The sequence below is a fragment of the Heterodontus francisci genome, chromosome 5, assembly GCF_036365525.1.
Source record: "Heterodontus francisci isolate sHetFra1 chromosome 5, sHetFra1.hap1, whole genome shotgun sequence".
Taxonomy (NCBI): domain Eukaryota; kingdom Metazoa; phylum Chordata; class Chondrichthyes; order Heterodontiformes; family Heterodontidae; genus Heterodontus; species Heterodontus francisci.
Genome location: NC_090375.1, coordinates 29,163,406 through 29,181,798, shown reverse-complemented (window position 1 = coordinate 29,181,798; position 18,393 = coordinate 29,163,406). Strand labels below are relative to the sequence as shown.

General features: G+C 40.7%; 1 protein-coding gene across 8 annotated transcripts in view; it reads right to left on the bottom strand.

Annotated features, from left to right (window-relative positions):
- Positions 1–18,393, bottom strand: part of ppp4r1 (protein phosphatase 4, regulatory subunit 1) — a 112,069-nt gene that overhangs the window by 78,896 nt on the left and 14,780 nt on the right. For 3 of the 8 annotated variants that reach the window (XM_068031242.1, XM_068031243.1, XM_068031244.1), the window contains 2 exons: positions 15,208–15,343; positions 1,072–1,178 (listed from right to left, as the gene is read on the bottom strand). In XM_068031242.1, the coding sequence (XP_067887343.1) occupies positions 1,072–1,178; positions 15,208–15,343 (243 nt within the window). Of the gene's footprint in view, positions 1–1,071; positions 1,179–2,087; positions 2,152–15,207; positions 15,344–18,393 lie in introns of those variants that run through there. The other 5 variants (XM_068031246.1, XM_068031245.1, XM_068031247.1 and 2 more) reach the window with 3 other exon arrangements.

Genomic DNA, 18,393 nt, shown 5'->3' with positions numbered 1-18,393 from the left:
ACCAAATTAAATATTTGGAAGTCTTCCTCTCCAAGGACACAGTGCTCACTATAATTGAGAGACTATAGATCATATGACCTTCAAGGATATTAATACAGAATTTACTCCATCCCTCTGCTTCCTTGGGCATCACAAGTGAGTGATATTCTCCCACCATTTCGGCTACAGCAAATTAACTATTCTGCATTGCTGCTCAATAAATATAATCAAAAACATCCTGCAATTATATCATGGAGTAAATTGCAATCTTTTGCTCCTTTATAAACGAAATGTCTCAACTATTTCTCCCAGAAACAGTGCAAACTGTTATGCTGCAAAACCAAAAGGAAGGTCTTTTAGTTAAATATGCAGTCAAATCAGAATAAACTGGCTCAAATAACAAATGCTATTACACCTTCTCTCCCAATTTTAACAAGCGCTACATATAAAGCAAGGGAAATAAAATGACCGAGATAAATTTGTCGGACACCAATCTATAGGCGTACTTTTCCCTTCATTTGTTATTGGGGATGTGGGGCAACAAGCCTCACCATCCCAGTTCCTTGTCTTTTGCTCATTCACCTCTATTCAAGTCACTAAGAGCACTCCAAGTTCTTCCAGCAGTTCAGTATTGTTCTTTCCCATTATAGAACTCTACGAGACCCAAACCAAGAGCAAGCAGGGATAAGTAGATTAAGCAAAGGGAAACTGACTTAACAGTAAAACCCTGGTTTAAACCACAAAGGAAGGGGAAAAAATTTCCATTGTTAGGCAGTAGACTAAACCACCAGCAAAAAAAACTTAAAGACAACAACACTTTCTCCAATTCTGATTTTTATGTTTTGATTGAAAGGGGCAAGTATCTGCATATACTGGGATTTTAGACAGCACAAGCAGGAGTTGAGATGCAATGTCAGAACTGTAACAAAAAAAATGTGGAATATGCCCAGGAGACAATTAGGGCAAGTCAGAAGACACAAACAAACAGTCAGATCAGGTTAGGATCAATACCTCCATTCCTGTATTTTCAAATACTTCACACAACATTACTGAATGCAAAACATGTAGAGCCGTGACAATTTTTTTTGTTACCTGGATCTTCTGCTAGTTTACTTATTCTCTCGAGAACTGCAAGGCAGTCTTTTTCATCGTCGCTGACTGCCCGCAGCGTATCTAGCAAACCTCGTGCTACCATTTGTCTGTTAAAGAAAAAAAATGCAAAAGTCAAAATGCATCTAAATGCTGAAAAGAACTTACTTCAACCACTGCATATTTTCTCTTCCCTTCCCCAGAGGAAAAAATTAGTTTTGATTAACCAAAAGCAGAGCGTGATGGAAAAAGTAGTAGTTTTGTACCACTTAATGAATGTATCAAACTTTGATTTGAGGTGCAGTGGCACTCTCCTTTAGAAGGACGAAATAATTAGGTCAATCTGAGGTTCAACACAGGTCATATACTCAGACTTACTAGTGATTAGACAGACAGCAGCATTGGCAGAAGCTTTCAGCACCCCACTGATGCATTCTTTGCACTGCACAAAAGGTACCAGTGTGAAATTGGCCTTTTTATATTGCACTGGAGCAACAAGCAAACTAAGCACTTGGTTTAAAAATTTGTGCTTTGCAACTTCATTTTCAAGTAACATCTTTTCCAGAAGGACTCACACTGTCTGGCTGTATGGGAAGCGGAGCATTTAGCTCACTGACCTCCAGAAAAATGGTACCCCCTCCTCTCTCATGCAATAGCATTTCTATTGGTTGACAGGGGCACTGGTGGATACAACTTTGTGTGGGTTATGACCCCTCATAAGGCAGCAGCACATCTTCATTTACTTTATGGAATTGCTACCAAAACAGCTGGCATCAGTGGCTGCACTGTAAAGGGGACATGACACGCGTTTCATTCTTTCCCATTATAATCTTGTTGCCTTTTGTAAAATCTTTACTTCCCCTTTCTTACGTCTGCAAGATCCAAGCTCTCCCACTAGTTCAGTAGCTAACTTCATGTAGGATTAAGCTAGAAAGGACCAAGGTTGGTTTTTTGCACTGTACGTGTTGCATCCAGGGTGGTGGCTGCAGGCAGTGGTTGATCGGTTTGCCAACACTCACCATCTTTGCTAACATGGGAAGAATGGTCACTTGATTGAGGACGACGGTTGCCAGCACAAATCAACTTTGGGGGAGAAAAGGTCACAATTAGTGGGGGGAAGGGGAAGAAAGAGAAAAGTCTGTGGCCAGCAACAATCCCTGGCTTAGGGGCAAACAGACTTCTTCCCATATCACTTCAGGGTATTAGTTTCCAAAGCTACTGGAGCAAAAAAATCAGATTTGGTACCTCCAAAAACCTCCACTACAATCTGAAACTAAAAAATCTAAACAATTTTCAAAAGGCAGTGGGACAGATTGGCTAACTCTTTTTAAAGAGTTGGCATAAACACAATGGGCCAAATGGCCTACAACACTGTGCATATTAACCAAAGTCATCACTTGTCTTCAATATTCATTTTCTCCTTTTAGCAAATGAAAGCAATACCCAACTAATCCACACAATGGCAACAGACCAGCATTTAGTTTTGATGCCTTAAGACAGAATCAAATATTGTGATATACTGTATTAAAATTGAAAATTTAATTCAGCTGTCTAAAAATCTGGAGTTAAATGGAATATTTCACTGGTGACATAACTAACTCTAGATAGAACCCTGGCAACATTAAAGAACACCAACCTGTATTGAGCTGGTGGGTGAAGTGCATACAGCAAAAATTATTTCATCACAAGCAAGTCACAGCACTCAGTCAACATGTTGTGCCATTGAGTGGTAGGAAAGGGCTCACAGCCTCCCACCCCCCACACTGAGTACTTGGGCAGGGAAAACTAGAGCAACAATTGGGTGCTATTCCATGAAGTTTTCAAAAACACACGCAGGAAGCTCTCTCGCTTCTTTGCTGGCAACAAAATGGCATTAACAGAAACCTAAATGCAGATTTGCAACGTCCTCATAGCCAGTGAAGTTACATGACACACACAGACACCAAGGAGGTGGACGGTGAGATTGGAATTGAAACATAGAAACAGAACATAGAAAAAGAGGAGGAGTAGGCCATTTGGCCCTTCGAGCCTGCACCACCATTCAATACGATCATGGCTGATCATCCAAACTCAGTAACCTGTTCCCGCTTTCTCCCTGTACCCCTTGATCCCAAGAACTATACCTAACTCTTTCTTGAATATATTTAATGACTTGGCCTCAAATACTTTCTGTGGTCGAGAATTCCACAGGTTCATCATTCTCTGGCTGAAGAAATCCCTCATCATCTCCGTCCTAAATGGCTTACCCCTTTATCCTTAGACTGTGACCCCTGGTCCTGGACTCCTCCGCCATTGTGAACATCATTCCTGCATCTAGTCTATCCAGTGCTGTGAGAATTTTGTAGGTTTCTATGAGATCCCCCACATTCTTCTAAACGCCAGCGAATACAAGCCTAATCGACCCAATCTCTCTTCATACGTCAGTCCTGCCATCCCAGGAATCACTCTGGTGAACCTTCGCTGCACTCCCTCCATAGTGTGAACATCCTTCCTCAGATAAAGAGACCTAAACTGCACACAATACTCCAGTTGTGGTCTCACCAAGACCTTGTATAATTGCAGCAAGACATCCTTGTTCCTGTACTCGAATCCTCTTGCTATGAAGGCCAACATACCATTTGCCTTCTTAACTGTCTGCTGCACCTACATGCTTACTTTCAGCGACTGGTGCACAAGGACACCCAGGTCTCGCTGCACCTCCCCCTTTTCCAATCTATTGCCATTCAGATAATAATCTGCCTTTCTATTTTTGCCACCAAAGTGGATAACCTCACATTTATCCACATTATACTGCATCTGCCATGTATCTGCCCACTCATTCAACCTGTCCCAATCACACTAGACCTTCTCTGCATCCTCCTCACAGCTCCCACCCAGCTTTGTATCATCTGCAAACCTGGATATATTACATTTAATTCCCTCATCTATATCATTAATATATATTGTGAATGGCTGGAGTCCAAGCAGTGATCCCTGCGGTACCCCACTAGTACCTGCCACTCGGAAAAAGATCTGTTTATTCCTACTCTGTTTCCTGTCTGCCAACCAGTTCTCTATCCACGTCAGTACCTTACCACCAATCCCATGTGCTTTAATTTTGCACGCTAATCTCTTATGTGGGACCTTATCGAAAGCATTCTGAAAGTCCAGATACACCACATCCACTGGTTCCCCCTTATCTATTCTACTAGTTACATCCTCAAAAGTTCCAGTAAATTTGTCAAGCATGATTTCCCTTTCGTAAATCCATGTTGACTTTGTCCGATCCGGTCATTGTTTTCCAAGTGCTCTGCTATTACACCTTTTATAATGGACACTAGCATTTTCCCCACTACTGATGTCAGGCTAACCGGTCTATAATTCCCCGTTTTCTCTCTACCTCCTTTTTGAAATTAGTGGGGTTACATTAGCTACCCTCCAATCCGTTGGAACTGCTCCAAAGTCTATAGAATTTTGAAAAATGACCAGCAATGCATCTACTATTTCTTGGGCCACTTCCTTAATTACTCTGGGATGTAAATTATCAGGCCCGGGGGATTTGTCAGCCTTCAATCCCATCAATTTCCCCAACACCATTTCCCTAATACTGATTTCATACAGTTCCTCCTTCTCACTGGACCCTATGTTCCCCAACATTGCTGGGAGGTAATTTGTGTCCTCCTTTGTGAAGACAGAACCAAAGTATGCATTTAATTGGTCTGCCATTTCTTTGTTCCCCATTATAAATTCCCCCGTTTCTGTCTGTAAGGGACCCACATTTGTCTTCACTAATCTTTTTCTCTTCACATATCTATAGGAGCTTTTACAGTCAGTTTTTATGTTCTCCGCAAGCTTACTCTCATACTTTATTTTCCCCGTCTTAATCAATCCCTTTGTCCTCTTTTGCTGAATTCTGAACTGCTCCCAACCCTCAGGTTTGCTGCTTGTTCTGGCCATTTTATATTTCTCCTCCTTGGATCTAATACTATCCCCAATTTCTTATGTAAACCACGGTTGAGCCACCCTTCCTGTTTTACTTTCGCACCAGATGAAGAAAAAAAAAGTAAAACGACTTGTGCTTTATTGAATGACTGCTCAACATTAAACTATGGAAAACTCTATTTTCTACTTATTTTTCTCCCCATTACAAGTTTTCCACCTTCAGGTGTTATGACTCCTTGCTAGGGTATAGTTCCAAAGTCAGTTACTCTCCGCACCTCACCCAAATAGCTATTACACAGGCAACTGTACTGGACATTACAGCTGAGCCCAATACTGCTCATGAGTTGCCCACTTCCAACAGGATTCGGACATCCAATCACAGTTCTGGTTGAAATCATCTAACTTGGCACAGATAAGATTTGAACTATGGACTTTCTTGATGTGTGAATGAGCTACTCTTTGGGACCCAGGACACAAAGTAGCTGTCACTTAAGTCAGGCATGCTGCGCTCCCCAAAACTGGAGTTAAAGTTTCTCAAATAAGTACAGGAACGTGTACCCGATATTGTTTATATGAGGAAACCTACAGATCAGCAATTTGAGCCCCCGAATGCCTACCTTTATCAGCAATATTCATAAAGAATTTCCATTTAATAAAAACTCAAATTGTTTAATTACTACTCACTGGGGAAATTTACTTGCCAGAACAAGTAAAGTTGCAAAATTTGTTATAGAAAATTTAAGTACGGTGCAGTGCTGGTTCAGCGAACCATGTAAGACATTACATTAGATCTGCTGAATCCATTGCAGTGCCAATATATGCCAGAACTAATTAGAAAACCCAAAATAGCCTGCAGTAGCAGCAATATTTTTAATGTTTCAAAAAAAAAGGGAGCAGCAAGCAAAGCTGCAGAGAATCTGTTTCAGAAATAAATAAATGAGTGTGTCAGCTGTGACTCAGTGGTAGCACACTTGCTGAGTCAAAAAGTTGTGGGTTCAAGACCCACTCCAGAAACTGGAGCTCAAAAATCTAGGCTGCCACTTGAATGCAGGACGTAAAATATCCCAAGACACTATTTTCAAGAGGAGCAGTGGAGTTTTCCCTGGTGTCCTGGCCAATATTTATCCAACGACCAGCATCACAAACAGATCATCTGGTCTTGGTCACACTGCTGTTTTGGGGCTTTGCAGTGTGAAAAGTGACTGCCACGTTTCCAACATTACAACAGTGACTACACTTCAAAAGTACTTCAATGGCTGTGAAAAGCTTTGGGACGCCCTGAAGTCAAAGACACTATATAAAACAACTCTTTTATTCGGTGTATCTTATAGAATTATAGCAATATTTTGTACTTATTAATTGGTGTTGTAGATGTACAGCTGTGACTAACAGTTTTCAAATTGAGATTAGAAGATCTTAGAGGGTCTGCAAAAACCATCAGATTTTTGCAGCTTAGCATACTTTCATACCATGATCGAGATATCTATTCTATACTGCTCCTGCATTTGTTGACATACTTCACTTCTCACATTAAAAAAATTCTGCAAACATAGCAACTCAAAGGCAAAGGGAGCTGACACCGTCTTTCAGATGTTATATAGGTTGCTAGAAGTGTGTCGATATTAGTAACTCACACTTGCGTGAAGTAATAGCAAGTGGACCCCACTAACAAATTCCTAAAATACTGCCCCAAAATACTATTCATTTGAAGTGAAAGCAAGTCAATATCAAAATTGTACAAAGCCTACAGTTATGCACAAGGCCACATCCTTGTCCTTTTAACCCCCTTCATTTCCTATACACTAACCCACTACTTTCATCAGTGACCTTCCCTCAAGCAATTTACAATTGCACTCCACAACCACTCAACTCTGGTTTGCTACTCTCCAGGACACAGACAGATTAGAGACTTGTCCCTCACTGCTATCTTTCATCCCTTTGTTGACAGTAAAACTATCACTGCTTCACAACCATCTATCCACCAATCTTAACCCTTCAAACCGGAGGGCATGTTAACATGAGCAGACTTGTATAACTGGTCTAGCCTGCCAACACCAGATCGGATTTGGCCATGTCAAGCAGTACCATACTCCACGCTCCTCAGCCAAAACTACCACAACTATTTCTTTTTTGGAGTTACATGTCACAAAAATTTCTTAGCCTCACAATGACAAGGATCAGCAACCAGCACGGTCCTGTCATGCCGTAGGAAGATGTCTTTGGTTTCCTTCTTGGCAGCTTCATCTATATATTTCTGGTACCAAGATTGGGTCATGCAGGCCCCCACCTGCCAAACATGAGGCATATTAATTTTGCAACATTGACATTAAATTTCAAACTGTTGTTGAAGTGAAGAAAGGACTTGCTTTTAAAAAAATTGCCAGATCTTGGCTGGAAAGACATTTGCAAATTAAGAGACAGTGCTTGGAAAGGACAAAGGACCATTCCCTGACACATTCAACCCACAATGGACTTTTGATCACCAGAAGTTGAAAGTGGGAGAGCTCGCATTGCAAGCTGACTGCTAAGATGGCTGAACACAAACAGACATGATGAAACCAGCTAGTCACATGACTAACCTGCTGGGGAACTTGAGTTTTTTGAATTTGTACAAAGTTTGGGCAGAAAGTCTGTTTTTGCTCCTGAACTGAGAAGATCTCTCTCATCTCTTTCTCGCAAGCCTCTGAATCTGAAGACACAGGAGCCCCAAGAGAGAAAAGTCTCCTACAGCAAATAAGGTTTAAGAATAATTCTGGGCCACAACAAAAAGCAAGATCTACCTACAATCAAGGACTCTACAGTGAGTTCGAAGAACCATAACAACTCTTCAGATATTGCCTCAAACTTTCCCACTTTATTTTTCTTCTGTTCTTTTCTGTCTCTATTTGCATGCTCGCGTGGGCGCATCCTGCATCAACTGAATTCCAGGTTAAGTTTAATAAATTTCAACTTTTCTTCTTTAAACCCAAGAAAGCCTGTTTGTGCTGGTTTCTTTGCCTTATAATTGGAAAGCAGTGAACAAGGATTCACCAAGGGGGAGCTAAAAACACTTCAAATAAAACCCAGTTACGTTGAGACCAGGTGAAGGCTGTAGACCTCTTCCTCACCTGGTTGTAACAATTAAGACCATGCGTGCAACTGTCGCCCTTTCCCTTGGCACCATCCACCTCCCTTTAAAACTGCCCTCCATCCACACCAACTGCCTCACATCATCAACCTTGCATTCTATCATTCAATGAGTCACTAAATCCCAGCTGTCTCCATCTCTCCCATGATTCACTACTGTAAATCTCGCTCCTCCACCATCCCCCAACCAAAGTTTGGTCTTCACCCTTCCTGCCCTTTCCTCTCCCACCACCCACCCCTGCATATGTCCTATCTCCTCCAATACCTTCCCTTCATCATTTCGCTCTAAGATTGCCCTTGCATGGTTTCATTTTTACCTGTCTGAACATAGCCAGAGCAACTTCAGGAGTGGCTGTGTTTCCCTCCGCACGGTATTAACCCCAGAGCATCCAAAAGGTCTATCTTTGACCTCCTTCTTTGATATTTACCTATGACTCTTGGCAACTTGCCCCAATTCAGCCAAAACGCGTACAGTGCCTGCCACAGATTTTACACTCACTCACCAGGTCACAATCGCAAACTAAACCATACTGTTAACAACTACTGCATTAGGTTGGGCCGAGGCCAGTGTTGCACCCATATTCTCTTACTTCTACAACATTGCCAAATTTTGCCCCGACATTCACTACACATTTTTGCCTCCAGACTTCATTACTCCAATGTTTTTGTTACTGGCTTTCCATCATCCACCTTGTCAAAAACTTTGCTGCCTATAGCCTATCCCCTACCAGGTCCTATTTGTCCATCATCCTGTCCTCACTAACCTACATCAGCACCCCCATCTTCAACAAATTAAATTTAAAACGATACCATGGCCTTGCCACTGTTACATGCTGGGATTTATAACTACGCTGACACACGGGGATCTTCGTCTAATATATATTCAAAATGTTACTAATAATTTAAATTGAGCTCTCAATGGGTTAAATTTCAAAGATGAAAGTTTTGAAAGAGCTTACGATTCAGACAGTATCTGAATTGGTACGTGTTACAATCGAGGTGGGAGAAGTGCACTGTCTTTTCTAGTTCCACTTCTACACAGGTCACAACATATATTTTAAAAATGTTTACCCAGTTACCGATTCAGTCAATCATATACTCTATGCTTTATCCCAGAACAAAATACACCAACCAGTTTTCATTAACAAAATCATCAGTTTATTATAAAACAAGAGTTATTCAACAATGAAGCAAAGCATTAACACAGATTGAAATATGAAAGTTCCTTTTTTAAATCCCTCGCACACAAACTGAAAAAAATAAAAAAATTCTCTCTATAGAGCTCTGTAACAAAAAAAATACTTTGGCCAAATACTTGTGAATTCTTGCAGAAAAAAAAGATATGCAAAGTTGTCCCTTTTGGTCTAGCATCTGAGTAAAGGTAGGCGGGTCACTGGGATCTTTTCTGGAGCAGTTCTTTTCAGGTGGCATTGAGAATTAGTCTGTCAGATTTTTTCCAGCTTCTGAGAAGAAATGTGGCATCAGGGATTTCGGTTATCACTGTGAATATGAAGGGTTTTTTCCAAAGGCAGGCAAAAAGAGCAGCTGACATCCTGGACATTTCAGGGTCTCAGAGGTGCAAGAAAGATGAACTGGGTGTTTTTTCCTCAGCAGGCTGATAATTCAACTGCTTTTCAAACACTGTCCACACCTTAATTGAACGAAACCGAACAGCAAGTCAGACATGTTACTTCACTGTAAACATCTTCTCCAGGTCATCAAGGTTTCTGTTGTTTATTGAGCACAATGCAGGTGACATCCAGTAAAGGTCGTTTTCAAACAACATCTCACTGTCCTTTCAATGAACTGTCAACAACAAAACAAAGTCCAGCATCTATGAAATCTTCAGCCTTCCAAAATCAAATCCATTTCCAACATTTAAATAGGAATCCTCAAAAAAATATTTAACAAAAAATGGAAGCACTTTTCTAACAAATGCTTTACATTAAAGGTTAGCCTGGACATTTAATTAATCATTCATGTGAATTCTGGTTCAGATGACTCAAGCCATGTGGACTCATCAGGGAAAATGTGCCAGGACAGTTTGGTGAAATTGCACTTCCCAAGAGCCAGAATTCACAAAAAGCAAGAATACCCATATTCAGGGATAGCCATGTTTCTAAAACATAAAATGCGACAGCAGTCAAACCAAAGGCTGCAAGACAGTAGTCAGAAATTACCTTAATTTAAGCCAAGCAAGATTATGGCTGTACGCAAAGTGGACTGCAACGAGAAAGCCTGATAAACCTTGGAATGAGAAAATTTCATTGAAGTCATCAAGTCCACTTTTTCCATGCAGGACTAGTTCAACTGGGGACTCTTTCTCCCTCCTATCTCTCCTCTTGCCAATCAAGATCTTGACTTTTGATGCTCAATGTGAATTAAATTTATGTTCTTAGATCCAATAATCCCTCTAATACTTTACCAACAGGTATTGATCAAGTTCATTTTAAAAAACAGTTTCAACACAGAGTTAACTACTCATTCTGGTAGGCTGTTCTACTGTCAAGTGAAGGTTAAAACTAAAGTGTCTGAGCAAGTGGTCCTCTCTAGCCTCCACCATTTTTGAGAGTTTATCTACCCTTCAGTTGAATCACAGATTCAAGACATAAACCAAGCTCACATACCTTTAAGATGAAAGACCAATTTTGATCATGACAATTGGGAATGTTGTTCAGAACACCAGAATTCCCTGCTCTTCATTAGAGGCTCATGGGATATTTTTTGTCCACCTGAACAGGCACACAGGGCCTTGGTTAATCAAAATACCGTACTGCCAATAAGGATGCAAAAGAGAGTCAGCCTTGATTATGTGCTCAAATTCTGCTGTCTGGCTTCTGCAGCTATGCTTTCTTTTTATAACTTCCTTTATTTAAAAAATATAGAAAACAGAGAAGTAAAGATCCAGTTGAGAATTTGCTATCCTTACTTATTTCACTTTGTACTGTCTCGTTTAGTCAACTGAGGATTGCATTTGTTTCGTCTTGTCTTATTAGACCTTGGTACACAATTACCATCCAAAAGATAACAAGGAGATCCCAAAACCCATAGCTTATGAAAAGTTGGCCTCATTAAAACATTAAGTGTGCAACACTTATTTTTCAGCTAAGTTGACAAATAAGACATTGTAAATCCTTGAGAATATAAATTTATCAAGCACTCGTGAAAAAAATTAGAAACCAATACCAAACTCTTTCTTCTCTATACACTACTTATTCCTCACACTGTAACTGAATGTGGAATTAACTGGAATGCCTTTACAGAAATCAACAAAACCGCTTACTAAATCTGTGTTCCACAAAATTCAAACTCCATCTTCAGCATAGTATTTTTCGAACTTGAAATCCAACTGAAAAGATGTACAAAACGCACATAGCCCCATTTCCCTATTTGTACTCAAAATAAAAGTCCAGTTTAATTACAGAAATGTATTACATTTCAAAATGTAACCAATTTTTTAAAACTCAAATAAGAACAAAGAAAATTACAGCACAGGAACAGGCCCTTCGACCCTCCAAGCCTGCGCCGATCCAGATCCTCTATCTAAACATGACGCCTATTTTCTAAAGGTCTGTATCTCTTTGCTTCCTGCCCATTCATGTATCTGTCTAGATACATCTTAAAAGATGCTATCGTGCCCGCGTCTACCACCTCCGCAGGCAACGCGTTCCAGGCACCCACCACCCTCTGCGTAAAGAACTTTGCACGCATATCCCCCCTAAACTTTTCCCCTTTCACTTTGAACTCGTGACCCCTAGTAATTGAATCCCCCACTCTGGGAAAAAGCTTCTTGCTATCCACCCTGTCGATGCCCCTCATGATTTTGTACACCTCAATCAGGTCCCCCCTCAACCTCCGTCTTTCTAATGAAAATAATCCTAATCTACTCAACCTCTCTTCATAGCTAGCGCCCTCCATACCAGGCAACATCCTGGTGAACCTCCTATGCACCCTCTCCAAAGCATCCACATCCTTTTGGTAATGCGGCGACCAGAACTGCACGCAGTATTCCAAATGTGGCCGAACCAAAGTCCAATACAACTGTAACATGACCTGCCAACTCTTGTACTCAATACCCCGTCCGATGAAGGAAAGCATTTGTGGGATGTGGGCGTCGCTGGCAAGGCCAGCATTTATTGCCCATTCCGAAGTGCCCTTGAACTGAGTGGCTTGCTAGGCCATTTCAGAAGGTGAACAGTCAACCACATTGCTGTGGGTCTGGAATCACATGTAGGCCAGACAAGGTAAGGGTGGCAGATTTCCTTCTCTAAAGGACGTTAGTGAACCAGATGGGTTTTAACAACAATTGACAATGGTTTCATGGTCACCATTAGATTAGCTTTTAATTTGAGTTTTTTTATTAATTGAATTAAAATTTCACCATTTGCCATGGTGGGATTCAAACCCATGTCCCCAGACCATTACTGAGGGCCTCTGGATTACTAGTCCAGTGACATTACCACGACACCACCACCTCCTCCTCTAATCTAGTAAGATTTCACAAAATAACTTGTCAGCCACTTCATACTCAGATCTAAAAGTCTTTAGTTTGAAGTATACTTCATAGACAATACCTTCCCTTAATCTTACTTAGTACTACGCCCATATACACCATTGCCAATTTGGACAATTACAGACTCAACTGATCATGAATGAAACAATCATTGCTGTTTCCTTCCTCACAAGCACAGAATTTATTTTACATAGCCACATTTGGGAAAGAGTAGCACACAATCTGCACCCATATGTGCTGCTTCTGCTGCATTTATGTGACAACACTGCTACTCTAATCAGATTGTGCATTGCAATTTGGTAGCATGAAGGAGCACCTCAAAGTGTATTTCCTCACCAGCTGGCTGAGGTGCTGGATACCACATAGCACTTCTATTTTTGGCATGGACAGAATAAGTGCTTACCCCCTTGCAAATCTGTCTGGATCTTCCAATACTGTGGAAAGTTCACAGGCAGAAAATTAACAGTTGCAGTTCTGACATTTAAACAAGGATAAACGGCTATTTGTTTTTGTCTCAGAATTTGCTTCTCAATGTAAACACTGCAGATTCTAGAGTAGCAGGAACTGACACACCCAGAATTGTTTCTGTACAACAAATCCCATGCCAGGATAGTCACAAAGGATAGTCATTACATATTCCTTACCAGTTTTTGTATTGGTTTCTGTAATATTAGAGTGTCAGAGAGATACAGCACTGAAACAGGCCCTTCGACCCACCGTGTCTGTGCTGACCAACAACCACCCATTTATACTAATCCTACATTAATCACATATTCCCTACCACATCCCCACCTGCCTACCTACACCTACCTACCACCTACCTACACTAGGGGCAATTTACAATGGCCAATTTACCTATCAACCTGCAAGTCTTTGGCTGTGGGAGGAAACCGGAGCACCCGGCGGAAACCCATGCAGTCACAGGGAGAACTTGCAAACTCCGCACAGGCAGTACCCAGAACCAAACCCGGGTCGCTGGAGCTGTGAGGCTGCGGTGCTAACCACTGCACCGCCCCATACGACTGTCAAGACTTCTTATCTTTTTTTAAACACACGATAATGCATTTGAACATTTCAAGTATCATTTCAGAAATGCACAGGAACCTTAAAAAAAAAACTGGATATTCATGCAGCAATGAGACTAGTATTCTATGCCAGTCGAGCATGGGTTTATAACACTGATTCCCCATATTTTTGATCCAGGTCAGCTGACCCTTATATGGGAAGTTACCCATTGCCACATTCAAGACTTGCCCAACTAATCTACCAAAAGATTATGCAAATCAAGTTTCTATTCTCCTGATGGTAATGCGCACACACACCTCCCCAGAGGCACATGACCCAAACCCAGAGAAGTCAGGTGCAGGTTGGCAAGTGTGAAGGCCCACACACTGTCTCTGTTCCCTCCCCTTCACTTACAACTAGCTCAATATGTTTAGAGTTACTCTGTTTAGCTAGCCAAAACTGCTCAGCTTACCAATAGTAAACTTTTATTTATTCAGCTAGCTCTTCCTACCCATTATAAAGCATTGGCATGCAAAGTTATCTGGAGTTGAGTGGAAAGAAAACAGCCTCAATGACAGATTCACCAAATAGCATGTTAGCAACTCAGAATTAGGCCAGGGAGTAAGGTAAACTCCGTCTGTATTCTCACACATCTCCCACAGCTATTGAGAGTAGCGCTTGTACAGACTTATGAGCTAGTTCCTAATCCAACCTCTTGGCCAGAAAAGTGTTGTGACATGGGACACTTTGAGGAGTAAATGCAAGAAAAAAAACCATTTACAATTCTTGTTTTGCATATTACGAGGTGCTAGAAAATTTCAGTCAAAATAAATTTACAGAAATTAGCCACGATCAACTTTTCTCCATCAATTTTATCTTTTCTCTGTCCCCCCTCCCAAATGCAGTAATTCATGTTGGAGTAAGGTTCAACTGGCAATGACAGCCACCACAGTGAGATTTAGGTTACTGGACAAAGGTAGGCATCAAAATCGGGGCTCTATGCCTGCAAATTTACACTATTCATCAGGGATCAGGAGTTAGCGATTGCTCTTCCCTAATCTCAAGACAAGGCCATTTGCAGTGTTCGACTACTGTGTTAATCAAGTTCAGCTAACGCAGCACAGATGAAAAATCAAACCTAAACTTGCCTGGTTTATGACTCAGTACCACCCCAGTTACATACATGATAAACATGTTAACAATGAAGAAAAAAAGTTTAGTTTCCAGTTCGCAACAAAGAGTATATCATAAATTTCATTGATATGGTACAAGACAGTGTAGTTTACAGGTGACTTGCGAATATACTGTTTTATAATTTTATTAACCGTGAACTGATCAAGTCACATTACGTTTGTGGCTGTACTTCCTAAAAACAAAAAAAAAAGATAAATCTAATATTGTCCAGTTTGATTTTATAAGTTGATTCTATATTCCATCCAATGTATATCAAATTCTGGTTATGAAATACGCTTACTATTCAAACAGAAACTTTAATCTTTAGAAGTTTAAGATAGAAGAGATAAATATTTATTTCACAGGGATTATCTGCATAAGTGTACTTCTCCACATCATACCTGTTAAACGTGTTCTCACTAGCAATGTACTTATCCAGTCGGCCCAACGGTGTTAGCATCTCGTCTTGAGAGACAAAATCCAAGGCTGAAGGTATAATAAGGACATCAGACTCTGAGCTGTAGTCATCCACACCAACTGGCAGAGACATTAGAAATGTTAATTGTAATTGCAACCTGATTGAACTATAAATCTGAATGACTCCTTATATATAGCGCTGACACAACAGGAAAATTGATGCACTGTATTATAAAATCACAAATATCCTCCTTGTTCAGGGCTGATACAGGAACTGAAGGCACTATAGGGTGCAAAATAGTATTTGCTTCCATCACAAAGTAGCTTTGATAAACATTGTAACTGAGCTGGTTGAAATATATGTTTCATGTACTGAAGACTTCATTAAGCCAACTGCACACTAATATTCAACAGACTTTCTTCCAAACATTCCACTGCAAAATCACAACTCACAGTAAAGTGGAGCCACATTGCTATTATGTTCATTTAATAGTCTCTAAGCGACCTTGGGTGGAAAGAGACAACAACAGGACTATACTTGAACGCAGTAAATCACTTCATTTTTTAAAAATCATTTCCCAAGTATCAGAATTAGACAGGTAATTTAAAAGGGAACACTCCTCCTCCATATCTGTTTGGGTGACACAGAATATTGTAGGCCCAAAGGTTCGGCAGGTTTATCCAGTAACCTGCCGAACCATTTAGAAGGAAGATATTAGAATTAATCCCTGGTCTGGGAAAAAAATCAGCTCTCGGCTGGCCTGGTTTGGAGTGCTAAATTGACCCGTGCCCAGAGTAAAATCAGCCATGGTTCCTTCGCCTGATTACTACCCAATAATGATAGCTGGGCTAGTCTCCCTCACAGTGGCTAGAGGGACCAGAAAATAGGAAGTTGGTTCTGCCAGTATTTTGGTCTGTTTTCACCCTTACACGAAATTGCAGTTGGAGGTAGGAGCAAATCTTCCAATCCACTCCCCCAGACATTGATGGGCACATCTGGCAAGTAGTCAGGCTGCAATAGGAATTCCATCCATTACATCTGAAGAGCTGATGAGAGTTCTGATGAAGCACAAGGAAAGCCACCAGCTGTCTCTCAAAGATAATCGATTCTCGGAAGGTATTATCTATGTTACTCAAGGAACTGGTTCCTTTAACAGCTGAAGAAATTCTAAACTGCCTTTTGTCTTTGGCCGAGAAAGGGCCTTGGGTCACCACGGGCACAGCAGATCATAGGCACTCGAGCTTTAGAGGGCAGATGCAACTGAAGCACCCTTCCACCTAATGGCCACTCTGGCTATGCCAATAACTCTGTCCTCACAATTTGAGATAGGGTCTTCATCTTCGCAGGCTTCAGACCCACTCTGCCACCAGAGCAAGCTGGTTGGAAATCTGGTCCAAGAAATTTAGGAGACACGAGTAGAAGAAAAAAAAAATGGAAATAAGAGAGTGTGTGGAGGATGGCGCACACAGAATATTGATATATATTTATATCAAGCCATTTCGTATAATATAACAACCCATGACAGACATTACAAATTTCTACACTTCCCAGAATCACACTTATCACATATAGCTCTCCAACTACAAGTTGGCATAAAAATCCAACTGGCAGCAAAACTATCAGTTTCTGGGCAGATTTGAGCAATAACAAAGTCACTCACCACAAATGCCCCATGTATGAAGTACATACATAGACTATCTGAACACACTGTTGGCCATATAGTTCAAATTATTCCATGCCTACAATCATATGTACCCTTGAACCAGGGAGCTGCTCTTGACAGTTTACATGTGCATCTGTAACGAGCTCCACAGAGCAATGAGCACTTGGGACCAGTCTCAATATTGATCCAGAGGGACTATAATCAGTATCAGCTGGATACATAACAGAATTCAACTGCTGCTACCTCTCTTCATTCAGATACTTGTTAAATGCCATGACCAGAGTGAGAACAGCACAGTAATAGGCCTAGAAGCAAAGCTCTCAGCCATGGAATGCACGGAGCCTTCAGGGAGGAAGGAGAAAAATTATCAAGGGTGAAATCTTAAAAGAAACCCTTTGAAATGAACAAAAAAAGACAAATGCAGCACTACTCCTGTCTCCATACTTTGATGTTGTACCAAATACTACAGCACTGAAATTGTTTGAGTCTGAATTTGGAATACCTTGAAACTGTTCCAATTAGATAGTCTAAATGGCAAGTCACAAAGGCATTACAGGATTAACACTGGAACAAACAGATTTAAGGGCTAATTTTGTAATTTCAAGATTCTGAAGTGGAACCTCATCTGTCAGAATGTAGGGAAAATCAATGCCACTTAAAATTCCTTTAAGAACTTCAATCGGTTAGACAATTGTGACCCATCATAAAAAATGCTAACTTTATCCTCGATTATGGATTCTAGCAATTCTTAAACTACATTAAATTCATTGACCTGTAGTTTCTTGATTTGTCCTTTGCTGCGTTTTTGGAATACTGTGCATTTACTATCTCCCAATCCCTTGGCATTATCCAGCAAGTTGGGATGTTGCCACAGCTTGCATTTATTTAGGGCCTTTAAATGTAGGAAAATGACTAAATGCTTCACAGGAGCAAAATCAGACAAAAATTGACAAGAGCCAAGGAACTAAAGATTTTCAATTTTCTCGTCCATTTCCTTCAATACCTTTTTTTCCCCCATTCATGGGATATTGCCCTTGAAAACATGGTGGTGAGCCACCTTCTTGGCAATTAAGTAGCTTGCTAGGCCATTTCAGAGAGCAGTTAGGAGTCAGTCAATCACATGCAGGCCAAAATCAGGTAAAGACACCAGATTTCCTTCTCTAAAGGACATTAGTGAACCAGATGGGTTTTTCAACAATCTGCGAGTTGCATGGTCTCCATTACTAAGACTAGCTTTTTAAGCCAGGATTTATTTAATTGCCATGGTGGGATCTGAATTCATGTCTCCAGATTATTAGCCCAGGCCTCTGGATTACTAGCATTACTACACTACCATTCCCAATACAAGTTTATTCCTTTTAACAACGTTCTTATACTAACATATGTAAGCACCTTCCCTTCTCTAGTCTTCCAAAAACTCCAGCATTGCAATCTTTTTCCATCATATCCTTGTTGCCTACTACCCTCACACAATGCATTTATAAAAGGGCACCTTCTGTACCATTC